Below are 12,867 nucleotides of genomic sequence, written 5' to 3'. Positions count from 1 at the left end.
CAATTAGACTAAATTGCCGATCATGTTTCAAGACGTGAAGAAATGCCCAAACTGATTTATGTAATAGTGTTTTTATTTCTAATCAGACGTAAATATCATTTCCTTCCATAGCAATTGTGTTTTATAAAAGAAGAGTTATAGGCCTACAAACATAAAGGTGATTCATAAACAATGGAGTTCTAATTCATTGAATTAGTAAAGGAAGTATTTAGAGGCTTAATGGAGATTGTACTGGGGAAATTACTTTGGAGTTGCTGGTGCTCATTTTCTTAGTGGGAGATATGTTCTTTTTTAGTGCATAATTAAAAGAGTCTATAATCAAAATATAAAAGGCAGCAGACTTAAAGAACTTATATCAAAGAGAATTGCTGGGAGTAATGAAAGATTCGTATTTTAAATATGTGCTAGAAGTTAAGTCTTAGAACTTTAATAAATCATACATGCTATTTGGACTGAAGCTGCGTTTTAAATTCAGGGTGCTGTTAAACATTTCACAGATTGATACACGGTTTTTGTTTTGGTTTTGTGCATCTGATAGTCTTTCATATTTTCATGGAATAAAATGAAACAAAAGGAACTTTAAGAGAAGTTAAAGTTTCCTAGGAATACTTGATTTGGGGTTCATGGAAAAATCTTTTAATTGCTGATGGTTTGGAGATTTCCAAATGACAAACTTCATTGGCCCAATTTACCATGATTGTAATGCTTACATTCCTTAACATGGCAGAGTGACTTAAAAAGTCATACTTCATCATGCATTCATTGACTTGTTCATAAAATGTTTGTAATTTGCAATAGAGGAAAGACTGAAACTATTATCAGCCATTATATGTTATTTGTTGGCCATATGTTTGTTTGAAATGGCCGTGGCTCAGCAGAACATGGCTCATGGACAAACTATGCTGTAAATTGGCACTAAAAACCCACCTAAGCAGGTAGGCGTATGTTAAGAAGTTAACATCAGCCAAAATATTTTAATATGAACCAGGTTACATACATTGTAGTATCTCGGTTCCCCTTAGAGTGAGATCTTCATTTGCATGGCATCTTTGTTTTCTTCCCCAACTAATTTTTAAAAGTAGAACAGGTATTTAGTGGTGCATTCAGAGGCACCAAAGAATATAGTAAGTCCTTTGTGGTCCCTGATTCTCAACCACCCAGTTTCCCCTCTCCAGCCACTGTCGCTCCCAGTTACCGATCTCTCATATGGGGGGGTTGCGGAATTATTAAAGCATATAGTGTCCTCTCCTTTTTACAATGCACAGACTATTGTTATGAATTTGTTTTTCATTTAGTAATATATCTTGGAGGTCTTTCCAGCAAATAGTTTCTTCATTCTTCTTAATGGCTACATAGTATTCCTGTGATAAGTGGACCATCCTGTATTTAATCAGTTTCTTACTGATGAACCTTTGGCTTTTTCAATTCTGTGGCCCTTACAAGCTGTGCTGTAGTGACCCATTTTTAAAAATTTTTTAAAAGATTTTATTTATTTATTTCTCAGAGCGAGAGAGAACGTGGGAGCGCACAAGCAGGCAGAGAGGCAGGCAGAGGTGGAGAGAGAAGCAGGCTCCCCGCCGAGCAAGGAGCCGGAAGCAGAACTCAATCCCAGAACTGTGGGATCATGACCTGAGCTGAAGGCAGAGGCTTAACCCACTGAGCCACCCAGGTGCCCCTGCAGTGACCCATTTTTTAAAACGATATTTTAATTTTAGAGAGAGACCATAAGAGAGGGTGGGGGTGTCCTGGGGAAGGGCAGAGGAAGAGGCAGAGAATCCCAGCTGTGCTGTTTGTGGAGCCCCACATGGGGCTCGACCTCCTGGCCTTGAGATCACTACCAGAGCTGAAACCAAGAGTCGGAGGCTCAACTGACTTGCCACCCTGGTGCCCCTGCGGTGACCAGTCTTGTAATTTAGGTATAAATATGCCTGCAGGACTAATTCCTAAAAGAGAGATTATGTAGCTGAAAGGTACAAGCTTTTTTTTTTTTTTTTTTTAAGATTTTGTTTATTTCAGAGAAAGAGAAGGCATGAGCAAGAGCCAGGGGAGGGCCACAGGGAGAAGCAGACTCCCTACCCAGCAGGGCTCTATCCCAGAACCCTGAGATCATGACCTGAGCCAAAGGCAGATGCTTATCCAGCTGAGCCACCCAGGCACCTCTGGCACAGACATTTTTAATTTTGGTGGATATTGTCAAATTCTCTTCCAGAGTAATGATGTATAAGTGCTTTTTCTCCTGTATCCTCTTCAACAGAATATTATCAGACTTTTTGATCTTTACCAAACTGATAGGTTTAACTTAGTTTCCCACCCTCAGCTTTCCTGAGGTATGTTGATGTAAAAGATAGTATTAAGTTGTGCTTCTTTTATCATGTATAAGTCTGAGCAATTTTTATGTTTAAGAACCATTTGCTCCGGAAAAAAAAAAAAAACCATTTGCTCCCATTTGTCACCTTTTATCTCCTTTGCCCATTTAAAAAAAATTGGTGGTTGATCTTTTTCTTATTAATTTGTGGGAGTTCTTTATATGCCAAGGAAGTATGTACTGCAAATCCTGCTTGTTGTTTGTCTTTTAATTTTGTTTGTTGGTTTTTATTGCCATACAGAGAAAAATTTTAATATAGTAAGAATTATCCATTATTTCATAGTGTTTTAAAGTCTTCTGCCTATAGAATTCATATGTGTCTTGCTAAATTTACTCCTAGATAATTTTGGGAGCCACTTTAGATGGAATCTTTTCTTCCAATATATTTTTCTACTTAGTTATTGTTTGGATAAAAGGTTTTTTTTTTTTTTTTAATTCTTTAATAGGAATAGTCTAGTGTTTCCCTTTTAAGAATAATATTACCTTTTCGGCTGAGAATATATTCTATTTAAAGATGGGTCCAACTTGGATTCTTCCTATCTGCTGCTTTTATGAACAGTGATGATTATCCATGTAGCCAATTTTGGTATGTATATTTTGATGCTGTGGTTACATGCTCCTATATAACCTTCCAAATATAAAGCAATTTTTGTACTCCTTACTTGTTATAAATAAAGAAAACAGTTGATAACCACAAAAAAGAGAGGCCCATAAATTCTTATAAGAGATTTAATACATAAGAAATATTAAATTTATCAAATATCTTTTCAGGATTTATGGAACTCATTATATAATTTTTCTTTTGATTTATTGATATGTGAGTTATATCAATATATTCCTTATATTGAACGTTCCTTGAATTCTTAGAATAAATCCCATTTGCTCATGGTACTTTGCTCTTTTAGTGTATTGCTGGGTTTTGTTTATTAAGATTTCACTTAATATGAAACAACCTATAGTTTCATTGTTACATGCTATCTTTGTGGGAATTTGGGGATAGTGTTATGGTAGTTTATAAAATTGATTTGAAAATGTCCATCTTTTTCTCTGCTCTGGAACAGTTTAATTCGTGTTAGAGTTAACTCTGCCTTCAAGGTTTTGTAGAATTTCTCTGTGAAATGACGAGGAACTGTTACTTTTTGATGTCACTCCTCTTTATGTTTTTCTCTTCTGGGGTCAGTTTTGATACATTTTTGGATAATTTTTATTAGAGAACTATTTTACTTATGTTTTGAAATTCATTTGTATAAATATTGCATTTGTTTAAAACTTTTTTTTAATGTTTTGAAATTTCTTTTATCTGTAGTTACTTCTCTGTTCTCATTTTCTCTTTTGTTTATCTGTGCTTTTTCTACCTGCCTTTTGTTTGTCTTTAAATGAAGTAACCAATTTTCTGTTATATAATTATTTCAGTCTTTGGATTTATTGGTTCTGCCATTTTTTTCTTTCCTGTTCATTTACATCTGCTGTTCTCATTATTTATATTCATTCTTGTTCTCCCTAAGTTTATTTTTATTTATTTATTTTCTTTCACATTCTTAGTTTAAGTATTTAAGGGTATTTATTCTGATTATTGCTTTATGTGTGTCCTGTATGTTCTGCATACATGATTAATTTCTATTCAGTTTCAGTTTTGATTTCTTCTGTGAATTAAGACTTTAAAAGAAGGGTTTAAGAATTTTTCCAGGTAGTACTTTTTTTTTTTGCTACTTTTGCCTTCTTGTTTTGTTTTTAATTTTAACTAAGAATGTTGTCAGCACTATTTCTTCTTTTTGGAATTGAGATTTTCTTTGGGCCAAAATGTGTTCAGTTTCTGTGGATGTCGAGTAGATATTTAAAAAGATATAGTCTTATTGTTTAGAGTTGAAAGTATATAGTTGGACTACCTTTTTTTTTTTTCTTAAAGATTTTATTTATTTGACAGACAGAAATCACAAGTAGGCAGAGAGGCAGGCAGAGAGAGAGTGGGGAAGCAGGTTCCCTGCTGAGCAGAGAGCCCGATGCGAGGCTCGATCCCAGGACCCTGGGATCATGACCTGAGCTGAAGGCAGAGGCTTTAACCCACTGAGCCACCCAGGCGCCCCAGTTGGATCTACCTTTTAAATGATATATTTAAGTAGTCCATATTCTTGATTTTGTTTGGTTACTGTACCAGGGTTAAGAAATGGAAATTAAAGTTTCCACTATGGATGTTTCTGTTTGTCTTATATTTCCTGTCATTTCTGCCTCATTGATTTTAATTGATTTTAATGCTGTGTTACTTGTAGTATAGATACTCAGAATTATTCAATTTTCATTGTGGATATACTTTTATAAGTTAAAAAAAATTTTTTTTTACATTTGCCTGTGCCTTTTTATTTCCAACAGTTGAGTTTTGCTTTGTGACCTGTGTAAAGTTACCTCTTCTTCTTCTTCTGTTTTTCTCTTTAAAGTTTTATTTGCTTAATCTCCATACCCAACATGCTTGAACTCACAAGCCTGAGACCAAGAGTTGCATGCTCTACCGACTGGGCCAGCCAGGCATCCCAAGTTTCCTTTTAATCAGTTGGAATATGGCTCTTTACATTTATTGATTGGAAAGATGTTTGGTTTTGTAAAACATGACAGAACCCATATACTTTTTTTTCCTCCCTAAATTGAAATCTTGATGTGAAATTGTGTTTTCTATTCTTTTTTTTTTTAAGATTTAAAAAATTTATTTACTTAGAGAGCAAGAGAGTGAGAGAGAGAACATGAGCAGTGGGAGGCGGAGGAGCAGAGGGAGAGGCAGAACTCCTTGCTGAGCCCGGAGCCCGATGTGGGGCTGGATTCCAGATCCTGGGATCATGATCTGTGCCGAAGGCAGATGCTTAACCTACTGAGCCATCCAGGTGCCCTGGATGTGCTTTGTTTGCTTCATTTTAATTGTGCTTTCTTTGACCTAATTGAGAATTTTTTCCATTATTATTTTTGTTCTTCTTGTGGATGCTGTTATACCTATAATTTTATGAGGTAAACTTAATCTTGTTTCTTTGGATAACATTTCTTTAGATAGTGGTCTCCTCACTAAGCAGTGTCAGAATTAAACTCATACTTTCTCTTACTTTCCCTTCACCATGCAGTTTTATTACAGTATATTTTTAGTTCTAGTGCTTAGTTTTACACCTTGAAATATGCTTTGGATCTTCTAGCTTTCAGGCTTTTTAAACTTTTGTCTACCGTCCCCATTTCTTCTCTTTTTCTTCCACATCTTTTAATAGTTTATAACATTTGCATTCCATTCAGTGACTACAATCCCCACATTGTTTTAAGTATAATCCTAGACCTGAGTGAATTGTTCACTGCCGATAACTTTTATATCTTTACTCCATCCATCTCTAGTTACCTGTATTTCAACCTTTAGTAAAAGTTTCCTTGGGGCGCCTGGGTGACTCAGTGGGTTAAAATCACTGCCTTCGACTCAGGTCATGATCCCAGGGTCCTGGGATCAAGCCCCGCATCTGGCTCTCTGTTCGGTGGGGAGCCTGCTTCCGCCCCCCACCCCGGCCTGCCTCTCTGCCTACTTGTGATCTCTGTCAAATAAATAAATAAAATCTTTTTAAAAAAAAAGTTTCCTCAGTAGGGATGAAGGGGAATTATTTCCTGAATTAATATCTTTTAAAAATTAGGTCTCTTGTAGTAATTTTGAAAACAGTTTGGCTGGGTATAAAACTCTTTGCACTTTGATTTCCTAAAGTCTCTATAGGCACTGCTTCTTTGACTTCTTTTGTTCAGTGCTGGTATGTGGAAGTTTGAAGTCAGCCGCATTATTTTCATTCCTTGTAGGTGAATTGATCTTTTTGACTAAATGCCAAAAGGATTTTTTTAATCTTCAAATTCCCTAACTTCAGTAGGATGTCTAGAAATGGTTGAATTCTTCCAATATATAGATTTAAATATTTTATTTCTAGAAAAAATTTTTGAATTATGTATCTCATTTCTTTCTGTCTTTGTTCTCTTAGTCACTAAAGTTACATGTATGTTAGATGTACTTTGTGTTCTTTGCTTATTTTCTGATTCTTGTAAACTCTTGCTGACTTCTGCTTCATTTTGTCTATTAGTCCTAGCCTCTCAGCTTCTTGCTGGATTGTTAGTGGTGTGTATTCTGCCTCAGGCCCTTTGCAGTTTTCATTGATGACATGGTTTTAGAAAGCCTGGAGTCTTAGCTAGCTTAAGTCCTGTAGGTTCCAACTGGCTTCCTGAGAACAAGTAGCTAGGGCTGTAAAAAAGAAATCTTGGAAAGAAGGGACAGATGCCTTTCACCATCTGCCAATTTTGCTGTTAAATAATATTCTTTCTTTATTAATGCCAGATAATCAAATTCCCTTTTGATTTTTTCCCTCTCTTATCCTCTCAGTTCCTTGCAGAAATACTTATACTTTAATTTGAATGTGTTTTGTTGTGAATGTTTTTAATTTGTGGATTTAAAAATAAATATTTTGGCGACTATTTAGTTCTGTTATATGGAAGAAGGATTATGAAATTGTCTCCCTGTTCCCAGAGCAAGAGCAAGTGTTCTTTCCCTTGGGAAGAATTAGGAGTAGATCCTGTATAAGTGGTTTATCAGGCTTATGATATTTTGTTAAATGCAAGTGTTAGGTGACAGTTGAAGGGAAATATGTAAGGCTGAAGAATACATAAGTTTGGAGGATCTTTTCAAGTATCTTTTTTTTTCTTTTTACATTGTATGTAGATATGGTAGAAGGCTATTTTATTTTATTTATTAGAGAGAGAGCGAGAGTGAGTGCAGAAGTAGCCAGAGTGGGAGGCAGAGGAAGAAGAGAGGCAGTCTCCCCACTGAGCAGGGAGCCGATGTGGGTCTCATTCCCAGGACCCTGGGATCATGACCTGAGGCGAAGGCAGATGCTTTACTGACCGAGCCACCCAGGCACCCAAGTTTTTTCTTTGATCAGTGTAACTCTTCGAATGTAGTTGTTCTCTCTCTCTCTAAGTAGGCTCCTTGCTGAGTGCGGAGCCCATTGCAGGGCTCAAACTCAGCACCAAGAGATCAAGACCTGAGCTAAGATCAAGCGTTGGATGCTTAACTGCCTGAGCTACCCAGGGACCCCAAGGAGTGTTCTCTTTTAAGCCCTATCTGTGATAGAGTAGATTTTGCTAACATGCTGTTAGCATGCTGGTAATCAAAGCTTTGAGGAGCACTCCTGACTCTCTTCAAATCATCCCCTTGATCCACTTGGTTCTTGGGAAATAGTAAGGGATACCAAGCCTACTTTGGACCTTTAGGATAGCATAGTTCAAACAAATTGTGACCACAGAACTTGGGTAGTGACTGACTTTGCCCACCTAATATCTTGTCATTAAGGTGTTTTCCCCCGGCAGCATGCATCAGGGTATTACCCTGTAGTGTGTGATCTCTTTGTCTGGTGTGTGGGTTTGAGTATTTATGGCATGTGGGATAGGAAAGCACCATTCTTCTGGGAGACAGCAACTGGAGTCTTAGAATCTTAAGGCTATGGGAGGGCTTTTCACCTATCATTACATTTTGTGACGATGTATGTGATGCACGTAGCTTGTGCGGCCTGGCCAGAGCAGCATGTGGTAGCAATATCTGCCACTACTGGTCTCTTACCCGGGGCCAAGTGCTGTGCTAAGTGCTTTTATATCCCCATCTCATTTTTTATTAGGATGAATGCATGAGCTTTTTATTATTATCCTCAGTTTACTGAACAGAGAACTGAGGCTCACACGACACGCTGTAGCATGGGAATTTAAATTCAGGCCTCCCTGGCTCAAAAGCCTATGCCCTTAATGACTCTATTACCCTTTCTCAGGGATTGTGGTTAACTTTTTTGGAAGTCTTAAAGCTAAACAAGAATAAGGCACTAGAGGCAAATAGACTAAAAAATTCTCATTATACATAGTTTAATGCAGGTTAACTCTGAATAATTAAAAGACTTTCACATTTGACACAATCTAGAGATCAGAATATGAGATGAGAAGAGGAAGGGGGAGTGAATATTGTTTCCACTGATAATTCCATACATGGTTAGATGGATTTTGCTTGAATGTTCTTCCTTATCCTGACAGGGAAAAATCTTCATGCCTTTAATTAAAGACCAAAATGAGAGTCTTTTTCCTAACTAAAATCATTCTGACATAAGAACCATTATGAACAACATAGAATGGTTTAAAATGGCGTCTTCCATACCTCTCACTCTTAGCTTGGAAGTGTGCTCTAATGTCAATTTGGTGATTCAGAAAACATAGCTCAACTACCATCACTCCAGCTTTTCTGGATAGGGGTTGTGAAGTTAAATATTTATTTATGTGGCTACAGTGGTTACTGCCCTGTGAATTCCACTGTAAATTTGTAGTTACTGTACCATTACCTTAGAGTCTCACCAAGTATTTCTGCCTTCTGGACACATGAGAGACAGACTCTCCTATTTGCAATTACCTTCATAAAAATTGGAAAGCAAGCAAAAGAGAAAAAGCTTTTCGTCCTCTCAGGACAAGTTTGCCTTCTGATTAGCAAAATTAGGTTTGTACTTTCTCTATGAAATGAAGATAGAGCCCTACAGGTCCACAGTTAGGTGTGTGCCTGAGTCCTCCATCCCCTGCTCGGGGAGGAGCGAAGGCTTCCTGTTCCACAGGGCATGGGGACAATAGCAAGGAGACCCCGAGCAGGCAAGCCAGACTTCGCTGTTTCACTCTAGATGTCAAAAAAAAAAAAAAAAAAAAAAAAAAAAAAAAAGTCTCTTATCCCCTCCTGTCCTGTCTGGGAGCTAGGATAGGGGATGTTCAGTAAGATATTTTTTCCATAGTCTTGGGATTGATGCCTTAGTTAGCAACCCAGCAACCAAACACAGAGGGAGTGGGGATGCAAGAAAAGTAGCCCCTAAGATTTGGGGCCAGGTAGTGAGATCCAGGGCACTTGGTTGAAGGGAAATTACTCCTGTGCTATTTTGTCAAGTCTTGTCCTGAGGACAATTAAATAGTCCAGACAGGTCACTGGGTGAGACCAATTTCTTGGTTTGTTTATTTGAGCCTGATTGTTTTTCACCATTGAGCAGCAGGTCACAGTCCTGCTACACCGTTACCCCAGCTCTGTGGAGAGCAAACCCCTTCCTATTGGATTTCTCCAGGTTTCCCTAAGGATCTGAGCCTTGTCTTTATCTGGCTGGATTTTTCTGGTCTCTCTCTCTCTTGCTCACAGGTCCAGAGTAGAAGGCAGTGCCACTAATCACTTTCAGCTTTGTCTCATGCAGGCATTTGGCTTCATGTCCCGAGTCGCCCTGCAAGCAGAGAAGATGAATCATCACCCGGAATGGTTCAATGTGTACAACAAGGTAACTAAATTGCCTTATTTGGGGATCACCTGGGCTATGGAGTTTGACAAACTTTGTTCTTCCTTGTTATCCCGGGCAGAGCAGCCATGTGTCAAGTGTGATCAGTAGTGCTTAGGAAAACATCTCTTACTCTTTCCCTGAGGATCCCTGGGTATGATTGCAAATTAGTAACAAATTTTCCGATCTACTCAAGACATCAGTGACCAAACTCTTTATTTTCATGCTTGTCTTCTACTGAAACTAATATGAGCCATTTGGGCCAAGTGAGGCTCCTGAATTAAAGTGAGCCGTGCAGATACATGTTAAACCCTCCTAAGATAAATTTTTGAAAGTTACGGTAGCAAATAAGAGAGATATGGCCTTATTTACCTTATTGAAATAATTATGCTCAAGAGCTGTGCTTTAAAAAAAACTGTTTATTAAATTCTACATTCTAAGTAAGAACTGGCCTTCTTAGGACAAAGAGCAGGCTAAAAAGATTTTAAGTAGTTTTTAAGGGGGCTCAGTAAGAAGAGTTATGGTCTCCCCAACTCCCGTCCCAAATGTCCTTGCCTTTATGGTCATATGCCATTTGAAATATCTTGTCATCTAGATTTCTATGTGGTTCTGTTTCTCTTTAAAAAGTCTCTTTGAAAAAGAGAACATTCCCTGATGTACTTGTGATTTATTGGAATAGTTCAGAATACGCAGGTACCATGATAAACTTTTCCTTCCTACTTGCCTCTCTTTGTCCATAATTTTGCTTGTGCTTTTTAATTGATTTTTCAAGAAGCCACAGTCTTTTCCTCCACCCCATCTCCGACCCACTTCCCTAATTTAGAAATGGGCTTTTCTGAATGTAGTTGCTAAGATACTACATTTGATAGCTTGGTCTTTCTCAGTGGCCTGAAAATAGTCATGTAATTAAAGTAATGGGAGTTAAAATGAAACCTTAGTCTCTCTCTCTCTCTCTTTTTTTTTTTGAGAGACAAGATTTCAGATTCGGGCCGCTGAATTGCCCTTCACATGAGAGGACCTTTTTGTCCCTGGGCAGGTGCTGGGCCCAGCCTGAAGCAGACTGTGTCCCTGGAGTTCATTAGGTTTTGGAAATGCTGTGCTTATTCATAATGTAGTATTTTGTAAACCATTTAATGTCCCCGGTTGTCAAATGTGAATGTTGAAGAATAGATTGATTTCTGAACCACCCAAGACGAGAACCATGAATTGCAACTGCTTCTGTGTTTCTTAGGTGCAGATAACCCTAACGTCGCACGACTATGGTGGACTGACCAAGAGAGATGTGAAACTGGCCAAGTTTATTGAAAAAGCAGCCGCTTCTACGTAATTTATTTCTAAAATGCATGTCAAACCCGGTGCACGTCTTAGCCATCATGTATGTGGAAGGCAGTTCACATGAACAAATTCACTTGTCAGTTTAAGCTCACCTTTTGAACAGTGTTTTGTACAATCAGTGCTTAATTACAAAATGATTTAAATTTGAGCCTGAGGATTTCTCATTATTTCTAATTATATATATAAGGTAAACCAACTCAGGGAATTACATTAGTAATATTCAAAGGGAGAAATAGCATTCTTAAAGGCCAGAAATTGGGATGGGGGAGTATGTACACATTTTATAACCCAGAAATTCAAGTGATGATGGTGACTTTACCAATACATTGTGTTGGAGAATAATTAGAAGGTGGAAGAAGAATGGTGAACTCTGTAGGTAAAGGGTTTTAACACAGCTATAACAATTCTTACGATGCTGAAGTTGATTTGGAGTGTAGCTGCTATTTAAGTAGTTAGATTACAAAAGTCATAGGAAATGGGTAAGCTATCTTGTTTGATCTTTTTCAGAGAGGGAGTTGAAGGAGAAAACAATGGCCTCTGGGGCAATATAAGGATTCACTGTCACAGTGACCAACTTGCCAGATCATTATTTGACTTTCTGCATTAGGAGGAACTAAGGGTCATTTTTTTAAAAAGATTTTATTTATTTATTTGACACAGAGAGAGAGAGAGCACAAGATGGGGAATAGCAGGCAGAAGAAAAGGGAGAAGCAGGCTCCCCATAGAGCAGGGGGAGCCCGATGTGGGACTCGATCCCAGGACCCTGGAATCATGACCCAAGCCAAAGGCAGTCGCCCAACTGACTGAGCCACCCAGGTCCTCTAAGGGTCATTTTAAAAAATCATTTGCAGTTTGTAACTCCTGAACTGAGGGTCTACATGGCCACTAAGTTAGAAGCTACTGAGTTTTCAGGGTGCCCAGGTGGCTCAGTGGGTTAAGTCTCTGCATTCGGCTCAGGTCATGATCCCAGGGTCCTGGGATTGAGCCCCAAATCAGGCTCTCTGCTCAGCAGGGAGCCTGCTTCTCCCTCTTTCTCTACTTCTGCCTACTTGTGATTTCTCGTCTCTGTCAAATAAATAAATAAAAAATCTTAAAAAAAAAAAAAAAAAAAAAAGAAGCTACTGAGTTTTTATCCCATAATGAGCTCTATTTATATTCTGTGTGTAACTGATAGGAGTAAAATGGAATGTAAAGTAATGTAATCTGTTACTTAAAAATTAAAATACCAGTGTTCTTTGAAGGAACTCAAGAATGTACTTATTTTATTTTTTTTTTATTTGACAGAGAGAGAGATCACAAGTAGGCAGAGAGGCAGGCAGAGAGAGGAGGAAGCAGGCTCCCTGCGGAGCAGAGAGCCTGATGCGGGGCTCGATCCCAGGACCCTGAGATCATGACCTGAGCCGCAGGCAGTGGCTTAATCCACTAAGCCGCCCAGGCGCCCCGATACTTATTATTTTTAAAGATTTTATTTATTTGTTTTAGAGAGAGAGAAGGAGAGGGAGACAGAATCTGAAGCAGACTCTGCACTGAATGTGGAGGCAGATGTGGGGCTTGATTTCACGACCACGAGATCATGACCTGAGCCAGAACCAAGAGTCAGACACTCTGCCGACTGACTCACCCAGGTGCCCCAGGATTGTACTAATTTTTTAAAAACTTAATTTAATTTTTGAAAGATTTTACTTAATTTAGTTGAGAGAGAGGGAAAGCATGAGTAGGGGGAGGGGCAGAGGGAGAGGCAGACTCCCTGCCCAGCGGGGGGAGCCCGACGCAGGGCTGGATCCCAGGACCCTGAGATCATGACCCAAACCAAAGGCAAGTGCTTAGCCAACTAAGCCATTC

At 38.5% G+C, this 12,867-nt stretch overlaps 1 protein-coding gene across 1 annotated transcript in view; it reads left to right on the top strand.

Moving 5' to 3' along the window:
- The window catches only part of PCBD2 (pterin-4 alpha-carbinolamine dehydratase 2), a 52,341-nt gene extending 41,168 nt beyond the window's left edge, over positions 1-11,173 (top strand). The window contains exons 3-4 of the mRNA XM_045999419.1: positions 9,613-9,693; positions 10,922-11,173. Of these exons, the coding sequence (XP_045855375.1) occupies positions 9,613-9,693; positions 10,922-11,017 (177 nt within the window). The 3' untranslated portion in view covers positions 11,018-11,173. The remainder of the gene's footprint in view (positions 1-9,612; positions 9,694-10,921) is intronic.
- Positions 11,174-12,867: the final 1,694 nt, after the last annotated feature.

This window comes from Meles meles, chromosome 3, assembly GCF_922984935.1.
Source record: "Meles meles chromosome 3, mMelMel3.1 paternal haplotype, whole genome shotgun sequence".
NCBI classification, from domain to species: Eukaryota; Metazoa; Chordata; class Mammalia; order Carnivora; family Mustelidae; genus Meles; species Meles meles.
Note: the sequence above shows the minus strand (reverse complement) of the source record. Positions and strands in the feature narration are given on the sequence as shown.